The 25673-nt window shown below is 43.6% G+C and overlaps 1 protein-coding gene and 1 long non-coding RNA gene across 3 annotated transcripts in view; one reads left to right on the forward strand and one right to left on the reverse strand.

Annotated features, from left to right (window-relative positions):
* LOC146830895 (fibrocystin-L-like) overlaps positions 1–25673 on the reverse strand; it is a 1171295-nt gene that overhangs the window by 689883 nt on the left and 455739 nt on the right. For both annotated transcript variants that reach the window (XM_085605085.1, XM_085605086.1), the window contains exon 28: positions 5956–6061. In XM_085605085.1, coding sequence (XP_085461211.1) covers positions 5956–6061 — 106 coding nt within the window. The remainder of the gene's footprint in view (positions 1–5955; positions 6062–25673) is intronic.
* Positions 1–25673, forward strand: part of LOC146830896 (uncharacterized) — a 110489-nt gene that overhangs the window by 9116 nt on the left and 75700 nt on the right. The window lies entirely within an intron of this gene.

A 25673-nucleotide genomic window follows, 5' to 3' on the forward strand; every position in this document is an offset into this window, starting at 1 on the left:
TTGGAAAATATGGAGTCCAACATATGACCCAGCTTGTGTGTGGAGGTGGAATTAATTAAATTGAGATATAGGGTGACCAAATCTTCTCTAAGAGTTTGCAGGTGGCATCATCGTGATGCATGTTTAGTTCTCCTAAAAGTGTACAGTTAGCGCTTTTTAATATATATGGAACAATTAAGTCAGTAATAGTAGAGCACCAATTTCCAGAATAGCCGGGAGGCCGATAGATTAAATTGCCAGAATCTAAAAATGTAGGCATAAGACACAGTGAGAAGAAAAGGGCTTAACAGGCTGGGGAAGGAAGCTCCTCCATTTTACACTGGAAGGTGTCATGGTAGATAATGGCAATGCGGCCTCTTAACTTATCTTTGCAGTGCCTTTTAGTGCAATAGTTATGTGATAATGTGCCAATACCATCTGGGAGGGATGCCTTGTGTAGCCAAGTTTCCATGATGAACATGGCATCAGAGGCATTTTCGGAGAGGAAGTCATAGATATATTATTGATACCTGGACGAATAGCAATAGTTTAGATTAAAAAGGGGAATCTGCTCTTGATCGAGCAGCCTCTACCCAAGGCATTCTGGTGCTCCGCTCCCAGAGTATTGATGCTAGACAACACCTATGTTAGTGGGTGATCCTTAGGGTCGCAAGCAAAATGACAGTGTTTGCAATGGCCACCATAGGCTGAAGGATCAATCGACGATTGGCATGCCTCTAAACAGGCTGGGTGAAGAACTTTTAGCTGGTAAGGGGAGAACATTTTCCAAAGAATCTTGGAAGGGGCAGGGGTCTTAGCCACTGGCCCTGGTTGGGGGCAGACAGGAAGAGATGGGCTTGCCTTTAGTGAGCCTTTGGCACACCAGGAGTGCACTTGCTGCACACATCCACTGCACGTCAGTGCCTGGCTGCCCTTTATTAGTGCAGGCCGAGTTTCAGAATGCTGGTCAGCTGCACCGCAAGTCGTCCAAGGTGGCGGCCTTCAAGGCACAGCTGAAATGCACCGCAGATGCGTCCCTCTACACAATCAGGAAGCCCATGCTAGACCGAGGAGCTGGGAAAGCAAAGCAGAGTAAAAGCAGGCAACCCCAATCAAAAAATGTGGTAAGTGAATTCCTTTTAAAAGTTCCCCAGCATTCCCCAATATTTCAATTAGGCACCAAGTGCTAGGCGCAATAATCAATTAAGTCATCCCTCAGTGTGAAACAATTAAAAAATGATAAAAGAATGAGTCTGAAGGGAAGATTGGAGCCAGCCGCATGTCGAACGATTATAGCATAGCATTGTGGATGTAATAGATTGGCTACAGCGTCACTGAGGAACCCTAAAATTTGGGTTGCCTTAGGGAGAGAGTCTGAACTAGGTACAAAGGAGCTCAAGGTCAAAAGCGAGACTGAGAAGCACTTTTACGCTCTTGTGCCTTTTCAGGAGTTTGAGAGTGGCAGGAATGGGCCAAGCCCCACTTCTTCTGCTTCATTTTAGACTTGCCCAAAGATTTTGTCAGCAATGAAGCTTTGGTGCAGGAACAACTCCAGGAACTGGATTTTCCCTTACAATTTGACTGGTCTGTGCACAAAGTCATCTACAGGGCTGCCTTATGGTCCTGCGTGGCTTTTGAATTAATCAGGTTGCAGCTGCTACATGCCTTGTAGTCATGTTCTGGTGCTAAGCATCAAAGGAAAATCTGATGGGGATCTGTCATAGACATTTGCTTGGAACAGTCCACACAAGGTTTAAACCCTGTACTTTTAGAGGGTGCCATTCCCCTAGCACACTGGTTATTTTAGATACATTTTAAGAAGAGCTAAGGGATGCCGCTGGATCCTCATCTGCTTAGATGGAAAGAAAGGATCTAACGGTTTTATGCATGAGTGACGCTCATATGCGGCTCTGCATGTAACTTTGGAGCGGAAATACATCGGTGCAGAGGTGCAAATTACCACATACTGGCACACAGGGGTACTGCTAAAGATTTTCCGGATCTAGTCTGACACCTGGGGTTCAATATTCAAGTGGTTTAGAATATGCGGTTACAAGTATTCATTAGAAATAACAAATCATGTTTTCTAATTTCTTTTATTCTCTACAGTAAATATTCACTGCATAAACACCGTTGATCCTATTCATGAAAGAAAAGGAAATGTAATGGTAGAGATTTACACATTTGCTTGAGTGTTATTTTCCATTTTTTTCTATCCACAAACATTCCCAGTAGTAGTATTTTCTGAAGCTGTGCAAGTTGGAATGCCATATGACTTTTTACAAACTCTTTTATACATCACTGTGGAGGTCTACGTAGTAAAGAACTCCACACAGGAAAAATGGAGCCTCCTGTGCAAATTCACATTTTTTGTTTTGTGAAGCCCTTAAGCCCTTCCCCTGCACATCCATTGAACCCATTCACTTTCCCATCCTGGAAAGGAAGCTATTCTAGCTGTTGGCTGGAGTAGTAAACCTGTAACCATTTCTAGGTTGGGTAGAGGTCAGAGAGTAGTTTTGGAATACCCAAAAAAGTACATATTTGTGGGCATTCCCAAACTCCCTGGGGAAGCCACACATTGGAATGCACACTTCCTACCCTTTGAGTGCGATTTACTGCGAAAGTTTTCTCCACAATTATGGCCAAGAAACCCATAAATTTCCCACCACAAATTCCGTGCAGGATTCTTGACAGATCTTTTTTTTTTTTTTATAACTTTATTTTTGTGCAGGCATGAAAAGATTACAGATGTGGCACGTCCATACCATCATGTCAAACTTACATCTTGTTATTAGTCCACAGCCGTTATGCCCATAACCCTGAGGCCGGGCAGCAACACCTAGGTATTCCAATAGTGTGCAAATGTTTCCAATGTTACGCGTTCCACATGGAACCCCACGATCCTGCTTTTGTCTATTTTCTCCCACAACACCCCCCCCCCCCCTTCCCCCACTACCCCCTACAGAACTAATAGCACGTCCCCCTCCAGGGTTGACAGATAGCTCCCAAGTCCATCCAACTATGTGTCACCAGTCCACCGGTTTCATTCGTGCATAGAGCATTAGTGCTTGTCCCCCCTCCCATAACACAATATAGCATCTCGCATGTACGGAATCTCTAAATGAATCACTGTCACTGTCTTGTACGGGTACTCATCGTTATCAGGTGGTCCCTCCCGCCCATCCCCGCCATCTACCCCTCTATGTGTGTCCTCCTATGTGTCCCACCTCTAGGCCATGGTATTGTCTCCATTTGCTCCATATCTTTCGGAATTTTTTTGGACAGCCTCTAGCTTTGTATGTCACTCGTTCTGCTGCCATATAGAGGTCCAGACCTCTCCTCCATTCCTCTATCACTGGCCGCTCCGCCACCCCCCAATATTTCGCAATGTCCCTTTTCGCTACCACCAGCGCCAACACCAGGAAAATGATATGTGGGCGTGGCAGGTCTACTTCGGTCACCATTCCCAGTAACGCCAGTTTCGGGTCTAGTGTTAGCTCTAATCCCAACACCTCCCCCAATTCTGTGAAGATGTGAGACCAATACGTTTGAATTTTCTCACAGGACCATATAGTGTGATAGAAATCTCCCTGTTCAGTATTGCATCGAAGACACGTGGCGTCTGCTATCCTACCCATCTTGTGGAGACGCCTCCGGTCGAAGTATGTCCTGTGTAATACATTTAATTGGATCAGCCTCAGCCGTGACTTAATGGGATTCTTGACAGATCTAACAGGTTAAATGTGATTGTAACCTTGTGTTTACAACCAAATTTACCTTAGTGGCTAGAGCCCACTGACACTCTATTTAAATAAGTTTGAAAGTATAGAATGGCTTGGATCCACTGCTTCTACAATGGAACCCCTCATTCGAGTTCTCTCTCTTTATATTTTTCATTTTCTCTTTTATTTGCTGAAGCGATTTAGAACAGAAATGTCTCAAAAATGTTATGCCAAACCTGAAACTTCCCTTCTACTTATAGATTCAAGTATTTGTGATAGAATTGGTAAATCTCTGATAAGTACAAACACATATCACTCTCTGACAATCTCTAAAAATATAAAACCATCTAGAGCGTGTTCAAACGGATTGCAACGAAGTGTGATTTCAATGCGACATTTTGGAAAAAATTCAAAAGATAGCTTTACGACAAATGAATTCTGACTTACACTGTGAATGGCAGGCATGGGAGAATGCAGAAACTCAAACGTGAAGCTACTTGACGAAAGCAAACCTACAATCTATAAGAACCTTAAAAAGGCAAGCCTTTGAATATCCTTTAGCATGCTTGGAACATTTCAAACACTTATTTTGACTCTTTCATTGTCATGACGAACTGTGGCTTGCAAGTGATCATGATAACATTCCTTAACAGGAAACATTCACCTAACAATATCCACCCACTTAACCTAAATTAAGTCACGAGTCCATTGCAGCACGTTCAAGAGCACGCAAGAGTACATGATACATTACACTGTATAAATAAAAACATTTGCATGCAGACAAAAACATTGTGGCCACGTACCTACATAGACGTTGCCATTTCCTCCTTCAATATTTGTTACAGTCTCAGTGAAATATTATTTTCAATATAAATGAATATATTAAATTATTATTTTACCATGAGTGCATGAAAGCGCACATCAGAAGTGATGCTTTGGTCAGAAATACATGAATCTGCTGTCTTGCCAGTAATAATAGGTGAACCCTCTTGAGGAAATTGTGCCACATTCCTTGGATTGCCCGCTCCCCACCTGAAGCCATAGAGTGAATGCGATACAAGTGGCATAATGATAATAATAGAAATAACAATAGTAATAATAGCAATGATGATGATAATAATAACTCCTTATTGTTGCTATAGCCAAATTATTATAATAATAATAATAATTATTATTAATAATAATAATAATAATAATAATTATTATTATTATTATTATTATTATTATTGTTGTTGTTATTAATATTATTGATATATGTATTATGATCTTCACAGAGCAATGTCAGTAACAACAGATATAAATACCGAAATACTTATTTCCCCTCTTAGGGCCTGATTACGATGTCGTCCACAAAGCAGTGCAACCCTATTGGTTTCAGATTGCTTTCCGAACGACTCTGGTTCGAGGAGTCTAACCGACCGATTACTGTGTGTCCGAACACCGTTCGGGCAGACTCCCATTGAATTCAATGGGAGCCTGTGTTCCGAAAGAGAACACAGGCTCCCATTGAGAAAAGGGGTAGTTGGGGGAAACCTTGCACCTTGTGCCAGGCACCCCATGGTGCCTGCCACACTGTTCATGCAGGGAGAGGGGGGACCGATGGGTATCCCCACGGGTCAGATTCGAAGGGCCCCATGTAAAGGGGGACCTGCTACGGGCCCACAAAGTCAGATTCTGGCAGCTGATCTGTGTTGGAACAACCAACTTAGAAAGGCTGTCCGAATCCAACATCCTAATCGCTCGTCCGGAGACGTGGCTGCAGACCTGTATGAGTCGGCTCCGAACGACACCGTTGATTCGAATGCCATTCAGACCCGAGTTGGACAGTTTGAACGTTTTCAGGACATCATGATCGGTCGCCTGGAAATGTGTCCGAGTCGGTCGGAAACAAGGCTTCTGAATCGGATTCAACCAAATTGGATGCTGTTCGGAGCCTTTCTGGATGGCATTCTTATCGACCCCTAAGTTGGTAATGCATTCCCTTTCAGGTACAATTTGAAATGTACCCTAAACATCACAGCCCTGTGTGGCAATTGATTGTATACCATAAAGTTGTCACAAAAGTATCTGTCGTATCTTATATCAAAGCGCATTTATAAGAGGACAACTGTAGTCATCGCCCTATTAGCCAAGTAGTACGATGAAATGACACGCCCTTTAGATCAGTAAGCAATCCTTGTAGGTTCAAAGAGAAAGTGACTAGCCAATGTTTTGGAGTTTATCCTAAAAATGCAACAAAGTTTTGAATACTTACTTTCAGTTGGATCAATGCTAGAGATGACAGGAGTTTTAGCAGGATTCCAAGAATAGCTACAGTTTCCAGAGCATGGAGACGGTATTCCATTGATAAAAACGGTGACCTTTAGGGCAAAAACAGAGTGACAGTGAAAATCTACAAACCACATAATAATGCCTTAGGTTTGCCCTTGCAGAACATTACTTTTATAGATACAGGGCAGGCGTATCAAAGGGTTTTGCCCATTCTGTGTTTACTGGACATTGCTTTAGGACGCATGACCCACATTGTGTAAGCATCCACAAATGTTGGCCCAATTCAATAAGATATTTATGTCTCAAGGTAAAAGTTAGAGAAACAATTAATGTAATTTACTAGGGCCAAATCATATTCCTGACTGACAGAAACAGAAAACGATTTAAAATGTTCTCTTGTGAACAAGATTTTCTAAATCTAAAACTCATAAAATCACCTAACAATTCTTTAAGCATTACAAGGTATTTCGATTTCAAAAGATTGTGAAGATACAAAAACCTGCAACTGTGTGAAAACTCACATACACTTTCAGGTAATGTCTCACTCTATTTATGTTACGTGATCCATTAGTGCAAATTACTGTTATAAGAGGGCTCCTGGGAACCTACAACAGACTGCTATCATTATTTGAGAATTCAGGACAATCAGACTTTTAGTCAAGAGTAGGTGTCATCCTACTACATTTAGGGCCACATGTATCAAGCTATTTTGCGTTTGCAAGCAGGCAGATTCGCAGAATCGGCCTATTTACTAATGCAAAAAAGGCTTTTCCTATGTACCTAACCCTATTTTGCGATTCAATAACCTATTACCGAATTGCAAAATGGGTTAGTGAGTCGTATTTAGGAAAGGGCGTGTTTACGGTGTCCCTTCCTGATACCCAATCGCAGCAGTATGCAAGAATATTTTGTGACTGGAATGCAATCCCAAAACATTTGCATTTTACCATCACCCTCAAGTTGGTGGCACCCATTCACAAATAGAAAGGGGTCCCCAAGGGATCCCTTCCCCTTTGTGAACGGCGGCGAAAATGTTTTTTAAGAGGAGGCAGTGGTCTCACAGACCACTGCCTGATCTTAAAAAATGAAAAGAAAACTTTCCATTTTTTTTCTTTTAAATGCAACCTGTTTTCCTTTAAGGAAAATGGGCTGCATTTAAAAAAAAAAGATTGCTTTATTGAAAAGCAATCACGGACATGGAGGTCTGCTGACCCCAGCAGGCCACCATCCCCGTGATTTTAGCGATTCCTAATGGATTAATGAGGTAGGTCGATATGCGACCCACTAGGAATCGCTAAATAAAACTCTTGGAGTTCCATACATTAAGAATAGCGATTCCCTAATTGCGATTCGCAGAAAATCGCAATTAGGTAATCTCTATTCCTAATGTTGATGCATGGTGCCTTTAGAGACTACACAATTCTAATCTTAAATAATCTATATCAATATGAAATTCCCCTATATCAATCATACATATATATGTTCAAGGAAGTTAGATCAGCGTAGTTTAGAGTGAAATCTTGGAACTGGTGTTTAAAAATCACCAGAGTGATATAGCTAACAGGAGATTTCACTGAACGATTGTCCTCCTGGTTTCTAAATTAGAATTTCAAATCAGCTCAGTTCTGATTGATTGTCTTTTCCATATAATGTACTCTCTTTAAAATACTCTTTTATTCCTGTATTCGTTTATGCACTCATTCACTCCTGTTCACCAACTCACTTCTGTACTAACTCTTCACCTGCTGCAGGCATTCACTTCTGTATTCACTCGTTCTCTGCTCTCTTCAAATACTCATACTCATTAATTCCTAGAGCCATTATTGTACTCATCGAGTGATACTCATTCATTTATGTATATTGGTTCCTGAACTCATTCATCCAACGATAATTTTCCCTGATATATTCCCTCTATATTTGGGGGCCGTTTTTGTTGCTTTCCCACTTTATCAAATACGCCCTCTGCTTCAGTCCCACTATTGAAATGCCGATTGAGAAAAACATTTTACACTTTTGTCCACACAATTAGTAGGATTCCGGGCTCCCAAGGTATGCTCTACATGCTATTATTTAAGGAGTTCTGTTTGTGAGTGTCTCAACGTTTAACTGAGATACATGAAAGGAGCACCCTCCCTTTACTTGGGAAATTATCCGAAAATCAATTGCAAGATTATAAATTGTTGGCACAAAATTAGTAACCAGAATAACTGCAGCTGTCCCTTCTAATATAAAAACTCTTTGACAAAGCCAATACGACTGAATATTTGCAATATTTAAAAATGCTTTCTCGTCAAATTGATGTGTATGGCTGTGGTTGGGTGTATGAGTAAATGAGAGAATGAGTCACTGGGAGGACATGTGAGCATTTGCGTAGTGGGTAACTGAATGACAACAATGGCAAGAGAATACAGAATCTTGTTTCTACCATCCATGTACTCATTTGTCATCATATTCATTCATTCATAGGTGAACTCATTTGTGTCTTTCATCCATACATGTACACTCATCTTTCCGTTCATCCATTTATTTATCCATCTATCCATGTATTCACTCCCCACCCAGTCTATCAACTAGCCATGCTTTTAGTCACTCACCAATTTATTCATCCACGTTAACATATTCTTGCATTACCATTTTGAACAACCACACATGGAAAATCACAAAGCAATTAAGAAACAATTAAAAATAAATCCAGACCTAATGGCTTTGCAGGCAGCAAAATATAAATACAACTACAATACAATACAATGTATTGCACACTCTGACAACAGGGACAACGTTTACAATGTGAACTCTGTAACACATACATAGGAAGGGGCTTACACACCATGAACACTGCAAAAATACAATAGGAATTGGGTTTTCATTTTCAGCTGCATGACAATCACCACAGGATGGGGCATTATATCACTTAACACTTGGAGACCTTCTTGCTCAGATCTCTAATTCGAGAGAGACCGAAGACGTCTGGTTATCCTTGTTTATATTTATAATTTTGTGTTCACTATTGAATTGTCTATTAATAAAAGTACCTTTGCTTTTTAAACATAAAAGCAATAACTGGACATTGGTGCTTTACGTTTTATCCCATTTTGTAGATTTCTGAGTTTCTGACCCACACTGACTCCTCCGGTAAGCCTTGGATTGGTGTGTCTCACTACCTTGGGGGTCAAGTGCTAAAGGTGTGTGCTTGGTGTTCGCTTTGGTTCAACAGTGAGGTAGTGTAGGGCTTAGGCTCCACCTCTGTGTTGATTGTCTTTAAAGACTTTTGATGGAGTAGGAACTGTGCAAGCCTCCCTATGAAGAAGCCCCACTGCTCACAGCTGGTAGAGACATTATTAATACAGAGCCCTTATCAAATGCAGTACGTCCAATAGTCATGTGGTTCCAGGACCGCACAGATAACAGACTCCAGCTGCCACATCTGGGTCCCAGTATCCCAGGAGTGCTTTAGTCCCCCAGACCTCTGAACCTGTTATCACTCGCATGAAATGCAGTAGCGCTACTTTTTAATCGCTCAATTGTCCAGCCCAAACAATTCCTGTTTCTCTCCATCCCGATCCCAGCAGATTATCAGGATGCCCAGCATGTCCCCCAGGGGCCTGACCCCAGAGGAGCTGCCAGGCTGGAACAGGGAGAGGAAGCTCAAGTTGCAGGTGGCCAAGATGGAGCTGGAAGCAGAGAAGAGGAAGGCTAAAGTTGTGAGAGCAGCCTTCATGCTTAGTCTTGAAGGAGTGTAAAGCAGCTTGTTTTTCCAGAATGCAATCTTATAGTATTGATTGAATGAAAAGAGAACCACACAGTAGTTATAAAAATATGTATTTATTATATAAAACTACCTAGTATGTTACAGTATCTCCTACACTGTGTTAGCCCGAAAGCACACAATACTTCAGCAAAGAAATAACAGTAAATTAGCACTAATACACAGTGGGCCCCAGTGGAGGACCAAACCATGTACTAAGAAAGTGGTATAAGAACCATGACTCGAGTCAAGACAGGGTCAAGAGGACGTAGAATTGCTGGGACCCCAAGGAACCACCCAAGGTGAGTAGATAGGGACCCCACGGAGTGCGTGTGCAGTGTCAGAACACGACTGCGTGCTCCGTACAAGTCTATGTGAAAGTCGCAGTTGGAAATTTAGAGTTTAAGGACCCTTCCCAGTGGACTTTTCCCAGTGGACTTTGAAGAAACCCCATGGAAGACAGAAGGTTGGAGAGGAACTCCACCCGTGGATACCGAAGTTTCCAAGTTACCTATCCAAGGGGACCCTGGTGCATAGGTCTGAAGTGGCGTCAGAAACTGCAGTCAAACCCAATGGAGGACTTCGAGAAAGTGCCACTGCTGGAAGGGGGAAAAGTTTCTGTTGGAATCCAAACGCGGATTCTTGTCGAAGAGTACCTGAAAGCAGAAGGGACAGAGTCTCGTTCACTTGGGAATGACCAGAGGCTCAGTAGATGAATGCTAACTGACGGGGGTCTTGACTCTGCAGCTGCAGGGACCATGCGATGCTGAGGATGACCAGGAGCCAGATCTGAGCTGTCCGATGAAGGATGTCGAGTGCTGAGGGGTTGGTGTCCGGCAGGAGCACCAACAAGCCTTGGCAACAGCCACCCACGCAGAAGGTCAAGGAAGTGTACGGTTTGGACCAGCAAGGTCCAGGAGACTCACCACACACAGGGGAGTAAGGGCAGGCCCCGAGCAATCAGGCAGAATTTACAAACGAAAATAATAAATAAAATGTGAATTGATGTAGATTCTTCTGTAGATTGTTTTTGATATTTCTAAGCACAGGGATAGCCCATTTGAGCTGATTCCAGCCTATGGATAGTTAGAGTTGGTCGAGTAGGAGGAATTAGACTATTTATGTTTTTGTTTTCCCCTTTTTTCCCAGACCACACAAGTAAATATTAAGGGGTACCTTTTTCCTTGAACGTACCTATGCCCAGGGTACATGGGTACCATATACTAAGGACTGACAAGGGTACCCCAGTATCCAATCTGGAGTGTACCTAAGTACATATCACAATAGTTTAGGGAGAAAGCAAATCCCAGTCAGACTAGTTGAAAACAGCATCACATGAAGCAAAAAGTGGGGGTAAACATAAGAAGCAGATCCTACTTTCCTACACCTATCAAACCATAGATTCCCTTTTCGTTGACCTATAGAAGCCCTTTCCTGCTTGTCCTTTACAGAGGTTATTTTTCCCTTTAGACATTGTACAGCCTGTGTAATATATTGCAATAACATGCTATGAAGTTCAAGAGTATGTCCTTCATAGTTCTGCTGTAGTCTTGCAAGCCCCTGCAAAAGATCTTCTGAGATTCTGGTGGTTAATCATTTTGGATATTCTACTTCCAAAAATAGCAGTTTTGGCTGTATATGGCCACACAGATGCTAGTACTCTTGGGGTGTCATTGATAGCACTCTAATGGTTCTGCTCTAAAACCATAAACCAAAATAAGAGACAATATGCAAAAATAGTGCATAGGAAGTTCAATAATTTTGCTGAAAAATATTCATCCATGCTGATCAAATAAATAAACTCTTCTTATAGGTCAAATATAATCCAGAAGCCATAATATGATATCCCAAAAATCTTTATTTTTTAAAACCTCAAACTTCAGCCTGGCCAACGTGTTTCATCCTGAGAAAGGACTTCATCAGGGTTTCTTTTAGAAAGCTTCTTGATATTCCCTCATTGGATGAGAATTAGCCAGAGAGAAGAAAAAAGGGGTAGAATATTTAAGCACCAAAGATTCATTAAAAAGTTCCTTGTTTTTTTTTCCTTTATGTAGAGTGGTCCAGATATGATAGAAGGCTGGGTATTTGTATCCCTTGTGGGTTCTTCAAGGTTACGCAGAAAAACTTGACACCACACCAACATGAAGCCTTCTTGTAAATATGTGATTATATCACTATAACATGCCATGGTCTTCATGGGTATGTCCTCCCCCTGCATCGCTTCTTAGTTCTGTTGTAGTTTGGCCAGCATTTGCAGATGAATTTCTGAGATCCTGATGGTTAATTATTTTGGATATTCTTCCTGTAAGGGCATTACCTTTTCTCTACTGCTTGTAAACCCTTATGTTATTTCCAGACGCATGGATAATACTCACTTCCATTCAGTTGCATTACCTTAAAGCTTACTATTTTGTCAAGAAACCAGGCATGTACAAAAATGTAATCAATCGGGCATGATTGCTTACCATTTTTAAAGGTCTGCTTAGCAGGACTAGCTAAGCTGGTACAGCCATTTATACTAAATATTCCAATTTAGCCCACATATTTTACCAACGCAGCCTCACATGCTATAGTTTTACATACTGGGACTCTTGCAGACATAATAATATTATATGCTTGTAAGATATCTTTGACCAAAGGTTCACTCTATCCTGGATCCAATTTTGGTTTGAAGTTCCCTAACAATACCATCATATCCTTACAATAATTTGAACAAAGCCATTCATGATCCTCCTTGAATAGTCCTAATTCAGATACAAAATCCTTTGTGTTGCCTGCATGCATATATACATTAATTATGATCAGGCCATCATAAACCTTGTCCTTACTATGCAAATCCTCTCAACAGATCAAGAGACCAGTTACTTTTTGCCTTTTGTCATGGTATGTTCTTTTACAATCTTTGTTGAGATCAGGGCTATAACCTCCCCCCCCCCATAAAGGTCACCCCAGACCCCTTTTCTCATGTAATTGTTAGCCTGCAAAAGCCTATAGATGACAGGAGGCTCTTTACACAGCCATGTTTCCTGTAAACATATTATTACATATATTTCCCCAATTTCTTTAAACACTTGTAAACATAACATTTTCGTTAAACTGGGGATATTCCAAAATAAAATTCATAGGCTCTGTGACCGCCTTCCTTCCTAGGCTAAATCGCTAGGCTACCCTGACTCATAGGCTGACGAGTCTAGGATTGCATATTGATTCCCATTTTCTTGGAACCAGTACTGTGGGTCTGCCACTTTTAATCTTCCTTCTTTATTGTTCTCTACCTGCCTTTTATGCCTATTCTCTTGTTGAACCTGTCTTACTTGGATGTTCCCTAGCCCTGCATGGTGCTTTAGAAAGGGGATGTTAGAGCGGCCCTCCTCTACAATATCATTTTTGGGTACTAGTTTTATTCCTTCCCTTAGCACTTCCTCTTCCACTCTCTCAAATGTGTCTTTCACCATTTCTGAATAAAGTAAAACCTTTGTAACCACATTCCCTTCTTTTCTTTTAGTAAACCCTACTTGCTTTATATCTATTGACGCCAATGTTTTCAGACTTGGACATTTGGGCAGGGAGAACAATAACTGAGCAGTTTAAGGGAATTAACTCCTTGTTCATTTACCTCCCCTTGCTCTTTGTGCGGTCTCTTGGTATATCCATAGGCGGTTCTCCACCAATCCGTCGACCACTGTTGATAGATCCATACAATTTTCCTCATTTATCCCTCTCTTCCATCCTCCTTCCTCCCATATTCTCTCACCTGCCCATCCATTCCTTTTTGTCTTTATCCCTTTTTCATATCTCATCTGATTAGATAGCAAAACACCCTTCCCTTTGTCTACCCCTTTCTACTTACCGAGGGCTTTATTTTCTCCTTTGTGCTTATTATTATTAAACTCCACATAGGCCTTTTATTCTTTACTTTTGGGGCTTCTTTTAGGGGATGACTTCATCTCCTCGACCCTTTCACCCACTCTTTTCCTTTAGCACCCTTTTTCATGCTCATCTTTGGGACTCCCTTTATTCTTCTTGTAACTGGCATATATTGCCTATACATGGCAGGCTCACCCCATATTTTTTAATCAACATTGGATATTTTTTATCTGTTGTAATCTCTTTCCCTGCGGTGCCCCTCCTACATCAAACCTTTGTTAGACAACATGGGTGGTTATCTTACTTTTGTTAACTGGTCCGACTAAATCCAGCATACATTGCTTTAAATGTTTTAGCTCTGTTACGATTACCTGCAATGTCATTTTCTGCGATTTTAAAATGTCAATATTTAATACAATCACCTCAAAGATACCTTGCAGTGCTTTTTGAATTATCAACATTATGTCCAACATGGGTGAGGCTGATGAGTCTGACACCCCCAAATTCATAGACAGCAATTGTGTGGGTATACCCAATTCATCTTTATCTATTTGCATACTCGCTTATTCTGACCCATTTTGCTCCTTCAGCTACTGGTGTTTTATTGCTCTCCCCGTCTCGCCACAAGTACCTTATCTCCTCATCTTGCGCCTGCCTAATATTGGGTACTGACGGAGGTGAAGAAGACAATTGCAGCTTGGTAAAGAGCTTCCTATTCTCTACAAGGTCAGAGATGCTTGAGAGAGGCATTGAGTAGTTCTACTCAAATGACACCATACTATCACTTCCAGAGGTTCCGTCCCCTGCAATTTACTCCTCAAATGGAGTTATGTCCTTCTCCTTTATAGCGTAGTTTTGTTCTTATTCCCCTGCCTCCACCCTTTTCTTATACCAAAGTTTACCAACTGCCTCTATGATAGACTTCTTAGGGGCTGTGCTTCCCTTATTCAGCTTCCATTGGTTCAATCCTCCCACATAACATTCTATGCTTTGAGTGCCTAGAGAGGTATTTGCAAGCTCTGCTGCTAGTCAGACTCTTTCAGGCCCTCTGGGAAGTGCTGACACAGTAGCAGCACACTGACCCCTAAATGAGTCACTCTCAGCTTCTTGCTTAGGAGATTATGGTAACTACTTTTACCTTTATTATTCACTGCAGCACAGTCTTTGTGAGCATTGATGACTCCTGGTCCAGCCTTGGAGGCTTGGGCCTCTGCTATCTAGCAGATATCGTTTTATCAGCCTGCCTCTTCCATGTTCGCAGCATAGTAAAGTGAGGCAAGGCTGGCAGAAATGAAAATAATGCCAGGAAATTGTGCCCAGGCAAGTTGCGGGACCAGGAGTTGTCCAAGTCTCTGTTCTTCCCACTTACCGAGGGAGAGGCAGGTGGACACGAGCACAGCGCGTAGTGTTGCCTATCTCTTTGCCTCTCATTCAGCATCTCTGTGTTGCCAGACAGGAAAGACGGGGTAGGCTCCTTCTCAGAGAAACAGGCAGTAAGTGAATCAGTAACAGAGGATCAAAAGAAGGGTTCTTCGATAAGTACACTGGTAAGTTTGTCCCCAAGTGCTATGAATGTTACCAGCATGGGCACACCAGCGTGATCCCAAGTATCCCAAGAGAGCATGGGGACAAGATAGCCCCAGTAAATGGTAGGGAAACAAATGAAGTTACCCTAGTGTTCCTAGGTGACAATGAGATGGTGCCCAAATCCTACATGACATCCAATACCTCCAAGTATAGGCAGTGGGTGGCCATCAATGGGCAGATGGGTGGAAGCTCTGAGGTACACAGGTGCTGGTATGATTATTGCCAGGTGTCATCTGGTGTCCTCAGTGCTGGTGATTCCCAATACATTCTACCAGGTTTTAGTAACAGACTAATCTGGACTTGCCCTGGAATATGTCAATGAGTTTATTAAGTTTAAGTTGTGGGATGTTCCCCCTAAAAGAATACCGTTTCCTGGTGAGGAAAAGGTACCACTTTACGGTCATGTCGGCTCTGTGGAATGCCGTCGGAGTCTCAAATGCACATAACCTACATCTTTGTCTCCCTAATGACACTTCGAAGATATTGGCTGAGACCACTCTTCCTGCAACTAAACTTGAGAACCTGTAAAGATGCAGTCGGCAAACTTCCCACAATTCTCAGCTCGCAATTTCAGAATTGATGCACCAGGCAGTAAAGCTCCTGAATGACAAAATCCTGTAAGCAGGAGCCCCCCGCTCAGGACTTTGGAAATGTACATTAGTGCAAGAATTATCAGTGATTTTTATATATCAATCGTATTCATTGAGTTTTATGTACTGCCTTGGAGATCTTAGCTATAAACAAGTATTTCCACTTATCTGCCCCGGCTCTTGGCTAACGCTTTGAAATGAGGGATTGAACCTCACTATTAAGTTGCGATTGAACAGCTTAATTCGCTCAGCTCTCAGTCGCACACAGTTGACCAAGTTACTTGCTGTGTTATATTAGTGTATTAGATTTTTAGCTACTGCTGTTAGATTAACTTGAGCAATTTTTTCTATGTCCTTCCCAATATGTAGACCCAAATACCTCATCGAGGAACCCGCTTGTAAATCTTTAGCTTGCCCATCATCATTCCAGACCAGCATCTCGGTTTTGGAATCATTAATTTCGTAACCAGAAACTTGGCCAAATGAATGGGCGATCTTTAAAATTATGGGGAGTGCAGTGCCTACATCTGAAGTAAGAATTAGCACGTCATCGGCGTATAGGGCTACTTTCCTTTCCCACCCTTTATAAGAGAAAGGCTTGATACTAACCTCCTCCCTCAGTTGTTGCGCGAAAGGTTCAATGTAAAAATCAAACAGTAGGGGGGAAAGTGGGCAGCCCTGCCGTGTCCCCCTAGTGATAGTAACCGGGTCCGATAACTCTCCATTGACCAAAAGGCGTGCTACTGGGCTATGATATAATAAGCCAATCGCCCTACGAAACCCTGCCCCCACGCCAAACTTAGCCAATGCCCCGGACAGGTAAACCCAATTATCTCTGTCGAAAGCCTTGGTTGCGTCCAACGTGAGGGCCGCCAAAGGGAGAGTCCGAGCCGATGCTATATCTATGGCGCCTATTAAATCGTAGGTTAGCTCGAATAATTGTCGCCAACTTACTGGCTTCCCATATTTGTTGAAGTCGAAGATTTAATATCGAGCTCAAACTACCCTTCAGAGCCACTAGTTGATTACAAAGAGTGGGCAGATTTAATCCGGAATCCATATAGTTGGAGTCTATATCTTGTTGTGTTTGACATATCTGAGCTTCAATAGAAGTGACTTCCTCTCTATGTAACTTCCTGCGGTATGAAACTTTCCCCATAATAACCCCTCTCAAAAAAGCTTTAAACGAATCCCAGATTATTCTAGTCGTAGCTGAACCCCTATTGGAATTCAAGAAATTATGTGTTTCCATTTTAAGAAATGTGATATCCTCAGAAGAAGAGAGGAGAGAGCGGTCGAAAGACCATGTGATGGAACACTTCTTAATCGGTCTAACAAGTTCCATTACTACAGCCGCATGGTCTGACAGATGTAATGGGAGGTAGCTAATAGCCTTTACGGAATCTACCAGCCTCAGACTTATTAGGATGAAATCTATTCTGGACTGGTGGCGGTATTTATAATTCCAAAAAGAAACCCCTTGTTGCTGCCCCGACCTCACTCTCCAAATATCAACATACCCATACTGCTTCATAGCGCTTTGCAGCAAGGCCCTAGTCTTAGAAACAACAAGGGATCGATTATTGGCCGATTTATCCAATACGGGGTCCAATACGACATTAAAGTCGCCTGCCAGGATAATGGGTTCAGGGAAGGAAAGGAGGTGTAAGAAAATAGACTCCAGAGTAGAGGGGTCATCCTGGTTTGGGCCATAGTATCTCAAGATTGTACTTTGCATACCGGACATAACAACTGACGCTATGGCCCATCTGCCACCTGGGTCAACCGCCTGTGATAACAACCTAGCTTTAGCTCCTTTTTTAAATACAACTGAGACCCCTCTTGTATTAGTTGTTTGGGTAGTTGACACTGCGAAGTCTATCCACCTATTCTTCATAATAAGGGCAAGCATTTCAGTATGAGTTAGATGTGTCTCCTGGAGCACTATGACCTGCGCATCCAAGTCCCGCAAATATTGCATGATTCTATTAGCTCTGGGCTTGGTGCGGAGGCCGTTTACATTCCAGGAGATATATTTTACGCTACCCATACTTAAGAGAAAAAAAAAAGGCTAAGATTACCATTTGTTGCATTAATTCTTTGCTCAACGTCTGCCTGCTTCCATCCTTTATGATACTACTTCGAACAATGGGGACCATTTTATGTTTTTGCCATCTCTCACCCTCCCTCCTAACCCCGTGCTTCTCCTCAACCCCGCCCACCCCCCCCTTGGAAAACCCTTGTGTTATCTAACCGGCAAATTGTCCGGTAGATAGCACCCCTTTGACAAGCTCCCATCGAGAAGAACCCCACCTACCCCCTGAAAAGAAAAAAAAAAGAAAAATAAAGGATACACGACGAAAAAGTATGAGACATAAAAAGTGAAGCCTCCACCCGTCATGCTGTAAGAAAGAAGTTACCAAAACTACTTTTAAACGATTAGCTGGACCAAGAAAGAAGAGGGCATTTTAGACCGTATAAATAAGTAGATGTGGCCTAAGGTAAGGAGCATACAGCTTTATGTTAATAGTGACACATGATCTATTAGGTTAATCAAAAAAGAATCAGCTACGCTATCTCAGAATATGCGTAATCTATTTGTGCTCTTTCCCTAACGTCATCAAAAGCTCATCGGCTGCCTGTACTGTCCTGATGTTATACACCCGATTATTATGCATAACTTTGATGGCTGCCGGGAACATGAGCTGAGCTGTTGCTCCTACCTTTCTAAAGGCATCCAAACGCCTCCCAAACTCCCATTGTTTCTCCAATGTAATTCTGGAGAGGTCAGACCTAACTAGGAAAGTATACCCAGTCCCTGCGAGAGACTTTTGCTTTAATGCCAGGTTAAGAATCTGCTCTTTCAACAAATAAGTGTGAAAGTTGACCAGAATTTTACGCAGCTTCGATCTTTGGGGATTCCGCCGAAAGGGGTCGCTATGGACTCGCTGTATGTCCATAGCTATTCCTCAACTGAGTGCTCTAAGCCCAGGGACTCCTTTAACAAAACAGAGATGAAATGCTTAATATCTGGGCCCTCAGATCCTTCCGGAATATTAAGAATCCGAATATTCCCCCGCCTAGCGTTATTTTCTAACATCTCCAACCTCTCGCTTAGGCTTTGCTCCTCTCTAGTAAGCTTCTTTATATCATCCTTAACTTGCTCCAAGTTAGTTGAGAGTACTGCTGAGGTCTCTTCCAGAACTCCTGTTCTGACGGTCAAACCCTCAATCTTATTATCCAATGCTTCACAATAGTTCCTTATCTCCATCTGATTTGCAGAGGACTCAGAAAACCCCTTCCTGATCTCCATTGTAAGCGCAGAAAACATCCCCATCAAAGAGGCGGCTGAGATAGAGGACTCACCCTCAAAGTTGGCTGAACTAGCATCATTCTGATGCTGAACTTTAATATTCTCTTTATCCGCCCATTCTCCACCAACTGCACCCTCCATCTCCGATGTTACTGCCACATGATTGTCAGAAGTTAACCCTTCCGCCGTCAACAAGCTCAGTGGGGGACTCTGTGCGATGGTAGACAAGCCTCCTATAACTTGCATCCCCAACTCAACTTCTTGACCTACTCCGGCTCCCTCTAAATCTTTCACATGTGGTGTGACCTGGGGAGTGCCCTGGGGTGTACCCATCCCCCCTGCTGTAACATCGTCCCCAACTGGTGTACGGGGGAGAAAGTTGCGGAGCCTTGGGCAGTCTCCCCGAGGTCCTACCTATGTGGCAAACTCTAGAAGGGCAGTTAATAAAGCGTCTTCTGCAGGGGTGCAGGAACCTATACTATCACCTCCTCTGAAAATGGTCGAGGAGAGAAGGCTAGAGACAGAGGCTTTCGATTACGGTAAGAGTACTGAGAGTATTGAAACTCTGGCTGGGTTTTGTCGCCAGGGTCTGCGCCAGGATCCGCGGTTATTTGTGGTGTATTTGGCGATCTGTTGTCTACCACCGATAAGGAGCAGGAGCAGGTTATTCAAGGACCAAGTAAGACGGCTTTGCAGGTTGTTGGGGAGGCAGTCACTGCTCAGAGCTCAGAGGTATCGGTTAGGAGGAAACCTACTTCCTTTCTAAATACAGAAGTGAAGGCAAGAGGAAGTAAACATAAGCCTAAGTCTAAAACCAAAGTGAAGGGTCCTAAGGCAGTATTATCTCTAGGCTCCAAGATCTCCCCATCACTTCGAACCTATTTCAAAGCGGTCCCTCAGATTCTCAACCTTGTGGAAGATTATAATAGTGTATTAGATTTTTAATGAGGAATTTGGATGTCTTTCATAATAGATTTTTGCTTTTTGTGCTCTTTTTCTCCATTTGTAAATTTTTTAACTAATCAAAACAAATAAAGTCTTATTATTGCCTTATTACCTTAGCAGACACCTATTCTGTGGCACCCATTCCCTTTGAATGGGGTGGGGTTCTCAGGTCATCTGAAAGCTGCTATGAGCCCTGCCATGCCTGTGGACTGTCTGGTAGGGAATGATCTGGAGCACAGTGCCTGGAAGGAAGTGGAGCTCAGGTCACACCTGGGAATGCTGGGGTTGCCTGAGTGGACCTGTGTGCCCACCAGGTCCTGGTGTGCCCATGAGGGGAGTCAAGGGGGTCTGGAGCCTGGAAACAGGGCCCATGCAGTTGCCAATAGAGGAAAGGTCAAGGGGCACGGGAAGCCAGCCTCTGAATATCCCACTGTAGAGGTGGATGGGGCACTATAGGAGGCTGACCCAGAGCCAACCGGGGAGTAAATTGCCTTCCTTGGTGACCTGATTGAGCTGGCTGGGTGGCAAGCAGAAGGGGGACCGACCAGGGAGGAGTTCTGTATGGCACAGAGGGATTGCCTAACCCTGGAGAGTATGAGGGGACAAGCGGAAGCCCAGGAAGCTGATGATACCTTGGGAGATCACCTCAAAAATTGGGAGAATGACCTCTGTATAGTGATCATAAGGCACCTGTGCATGGGCCTCACTGTGTGTTGATAGTCCCCCACTGTTAAAGGGCATTCCTACTGGAACTGGCTCATGAAATCCACCTGTCAGGACAAGACCATTGCCAGGCTTGTCTACAACTTCTATTGCGGATGGTGATATCTTCAGAAATATTCTGCAGGACTTGCCTCACCTGCCAGGCCAGTGGGAAGGCAGGCAAAAAGCTGAAAGATCCCCTGAATCCCTTATATTTAGTTGGCACGGCCTTTGTAAGTGTGGGCATCGACATTGTTAGACCCTGGCACCACAGGGCAGCCTTGGGCAACACGTTTATCCTGGTCTTGACAGACCATGCCACTAGATATCCAGAGGCCATACCTCTGAGGACTGTAACTGCACCTGCAGTGGCTAGGGCCCCAATGGGGAACTTTACCTGTGTAGCATTCCCCAAAGAAGTGGTGTCTGACAGGGGCACCAACTTAATGCCTGCATACATGAAGTCAATGTGGAAAGAGTGTGGGATAACCCACAGGTTCTCCACACCCTACCATCCACAAGCCAATGGGCTTGTTCAAAGAATTAACAAGACCTCAATGGTATGATTATGGGCCTTCCTGAGCCCAGGAGGTGGCGCCCATGAGGCGGAAGTGGGACATCTTCTTACTATGCCTGTTTTATACCTACAGAGAGGTAAATAGAGGGAGTTAGGTTTAGTCCATTCGAAATTCTGTACGGCCACCGTGTTAGGGGACCTCTCGGTCTGGTCAAGGAGAGGTAGAAGCCGGACCCAATAAGCACCACCCCCAGGATGGAGTTAGCTACATGCAAGATGGCCAAGTTCTGTGAGAAAGCTTCTGAGAACTTGGAGGCTAGCCAGGAAGTTATGAAGCAGTGGTATGAAAAGAAGGCTACCCCTGTGAAATTTCAACCTGGACAGAAAGTGTGGGTGATGGCACTTGTGGAGCTCAGGGCCCTCCAAGACTGTTGGACTTTATTCCCAATGTGGTAGTTGAGAGGAAGGGGAAGGCCTCCTACTTGGTGGATCTCATTACCCTGATAAACTATAAGAGGTCTGAGGTGACCTTGCTATTGGTGGCAGATGAAGGGGGGGAGGAGAAGAGTGAACCACCCCCTGACCTCCTGTCATCAAAAGAAAAAGAGGGGTCAGTGTTGGGTGTTGACCTCTCCCGTACCCTGACCCCAAAGCAGCAGATCGACTGTCGCTGGTTGATACCGGAGACAGTACTCCTTGTCAATAAATTAAGGCTGTCTTATAAAGTGATGGCCAGCATCAAAGAGGAGGTCTCTAATATGTAACTAGGGATGACTGAGCACTGCAGCAGTCACTGGTCCTGCCCAGTGGCGCTGGTACAAAAAACTGACAAACCGGGCACCAATCCAGAACTCAGGCTCTGTGTGGGGGCTCATCTCAGGCACCAAAACTGATGCTAACCCCATCCTCAGAGCTGGTGAACTCATAGACAGATTAGGGGCTGCCATGTTCCTGAGTACTTTTGATTTAACTTCAGGACACTGGCAAATTGCCCTAACTGAAGGGGCTAAAGGGAGATCAGTCTTTCCTAACCCAGAGGACCACTCTAAATTTAAGGTGGTTCTCTTCGTGCTGGAAAATGCTCCTGCTGCCTTCAGAGGCTGGTGAACCAAGGCTTAGCTAGTATGGAGGCCTTCAGTGCTGCTTGATTGGATGACATAGCTGTCTTCAGTAGCAGCTTGGAAGACCACCTCTTTCACCTGCAAGAAGTGCTTCAGGCCCTGCAACTCTCAGGCCTGACTAGCAGGGCTAGTTAGTGCCATATTAGGCAGGGGTCTATGGTGTACTTTGGACACTTTGTGTGAGGGGTTAAGGTGCAGCCCCTCCAGGTCAAAATAGAGACTATTCTGGCCTTGGAGCCCCCAAAGACTTAGACTGAGGCGAGGGCCTTTCTGGGCCTCAATGGGTATCACAGGAGGTTTTGAAAGGGGTATGGCACCATTGTTGCCCCCCTTGACTAAGCTGACTTCCAAGACAGAGCCCAAGAGGTGATCTAGAGAGAGGCTTGCTAGAAAGCCTTTGACACCCTCAAACAGGCCATATGCACGGCTCCTGTGCTCAACGCCCCTTACTTTTCCAAAGAGTTTATAGTCCAAACAGATGCCTCAGAACATGGCATAGAGGCAGACCTATCACAGCTCAATGAGTAGGGCCAACATGTAGCTTTCACCTCTAGGAGGTGACTGCCATGGGAACAGAGGTGGGTTGCTGTTGAAAGAGAAGTCTTTGTTGTGGTCTGGGCTTTGAAGACCATCCTTGTTTGAGACTCACTTCTGGGTTCAGACAGACCACAGGCCCTCAGGTAGCTAATGAAAATGACGGGTGAGAATCCAAAATGGTTGAGGTGGTCCATCTCCCTACATGGAATGGACTTTACAGAGGAACAGAGACTTGGGTCATACCACTCCAATGCAGATGTTCTATCTATGTTCTTCTGCATTTGTGATGAGAACTCTCAGGAGGTTGGCTAGTTCTCCCACTTTCAGTTGGGGGAACGTCTGTTGGACCTGTCAGCCATAGTGTTTTTTCCCCAAAACCTTTTGCCTACTTACCGCCGTATTTGTGCGTAAATGCTTGTGCTCAATCACATAAAAATAGTTTGTTTGGCTTACACCTGATTGTAAGAAATTTGAAATTAAAATAAGTATGGCAGAGTGGTATATTGTATACTGAGGGCCTGTAATTCCAATGCTACTAGTGGTCCAGCAGCACTTATTATGCCACCCACACAAGTAGCACCTTAAAACATGTCCAGGTCTGACATTGCAGACTGAATGCAGTTTTAAACCCCCTTGCCAAGCCTTAAACCCCTCTTTTATTGCATAAATGTCACTCTAAGGTAGGCCCTGCTCATCGCCCACCAGACGGGCGACAAGCAGAGAGCTGGAGAGTGGGGTCAGACCTGTGCAGGGCTCCGGAGCCGGCCGGCCGGCAACGGAGGCCGTGTCCAACGCCATTTGGGGCCTAACCAATTCACCTGCTCCTGATATGGGGGAGACGGCACCGGTCTGAGAGATTGCGGAGGCGAGGGTGGCACAAAGAGGTATGGCGGTCCATCATCTCCTTGTATTTGCTTTGTTTGCTCTAAGTTGGCAGGGTATGCCTAGACGTGGGTTCCTTGCTCACTTTGTCACTGGTTTCAAGCTAGCCTGGCTGATGTGGGGTGTCACCCCGAAATCAGTCCCAGGATGCTTGATTCCGGTCCAGGGAAGACCTGGCTTGGCAGTTCAGGCTGTACTGTTCCCATAAGGAACAGGGTCAATACTGATTTGCATACGGCTGTGTCTTAACTGGGGTGGCGAAGTGAGATAAAGAAGGATGATGGATTCAACCCAGATCTGTGACTGGGGGTGAGTGTCTGAAAAGTTTCAACACTCCGTCCACGGCTTGATGTTTGCTTTGTTATCCCCAAAGAACAAGCCATTAGCTGAAAGCCCTCCTCCTTACAGGCAAGATCCACCAACTTTGGATCTATTTTCAGTAAACTACTTGTCCTTCTTTCATTCGAAAGAGCCGTATTCGCATTGTCTCTAAGGTATATAGCCCTCCTTATCCATTGACGTAACTCGTCAACATCCATTCTCTTATTAAAAACATTATCCCGCCTCGGCCATATCAAATATCTTTGTTAGTGGCCCCACTATGTGAAGTAATCTATCCTGACAAGATCTAAGACCTTTGTCAAGATTTTCCTAGGGTCTCTTCCACCTTTACCAATAAATGTGATTATCTTTGCGTCCAATTCCGGAGTCACTATCAATCTTTTTTCAATTAAGGGCCTAGGACACTCAGACCGAAGGCTGACGTGAACATCCTTTGGAATCTTTCTCATCCAAAACTGGATGTACTGAGCAACATGATCAGAGGGTGACCAATGAGGGGATAACAGCTGTTTCAAGAGTAAGGTGTCAAACATATGTTCCCCACAATGATCCACAAGGGAACCACCTTCCTTGGACTTATTTGCGGGGCATTTCCCTTTCCCTGACACCTCATCCAAATCCTCAGAGTCCAAGTCAGATGAGCAACTAAGATCCAACTCTGCACTTTCCAAAGGCTTATCACAGATAACCACCTTATGTTTCCTTTCCTTTGATCCTTTTGCACTATCTGTATTTGGGCCTTTCAGCTGACCACCTTGTGTGCCCTGGGCACCATCAATATGCTTGTCCAAACAGCAAACATATTCTGCCTTTGTAGATCTTCTCTTTTTAGCCCCACCAACGTTGCTTCCTTTTACGAGAAGCTTTGCCGCCTGATTTTACTCCTGTGCAGACCAAAAATGTTCCTCATCACAACTGTGTCCCTTACCAAATAATAATTAATTTTTTTATCCAACCTGCTTGTAACCTCCATCGTTATTTTTTTCAATAGCACAAAACATTCTCTCCTCCAAACTTAACTCTTGCAAGCCTTCACCTTGTTCCATATTGCTCCTTGTAAAGATGAAATCCGGAAACAGGTAAGGTAGAATACGTGAAGTTTAATCCGGTAAAGCCCTGACACCAGAAATAAGTAAACACAACACTCCTTATGCACCCAAATTCACTTGACTACTCCAAACCAATTATAAAAGCTATAATGTCCTAAATGTACAAACTCTCTTAACAGTTAAACTTTTAAACGAGACCAAATCTGTCAATCTCTATTCCTGAGACGCAGCGCACCCTTTTGTCAATTTCACACGAAGCTGACTAGAAACAAATCGTTACTAAGCCCAGCTGTGACACGATGTGTACGGTGTCAAATAGCGTTCAATTTCACTAATCCTGACTGTGACGTATGCACTCAACTGTGCTGTCAGCAGTCTAGTCCTTACTTAATATGGCTGCCTAAACGTGCGTACATAGCCGCATGCAATATGACGCCCAACAACCAACATTCGTGACCGGAATAGAGCTTCAGTGAGGATAATTTAAAAAACATAATCCCAACT

Source organism: Triturus cristatus, chromosome 5_1 (genome assembly GCF_964204655.1).
Source record: "Triturus cristatus chromosome 5_1, aTriCri1.1, whole genome shotgun sequence".
Classification (NCBI taxonomy): Eukaryota; Metazoa; Chordata; class Amphibia; order Caudata; family Salamandridae; genus Triturus; species Triturus cristatus.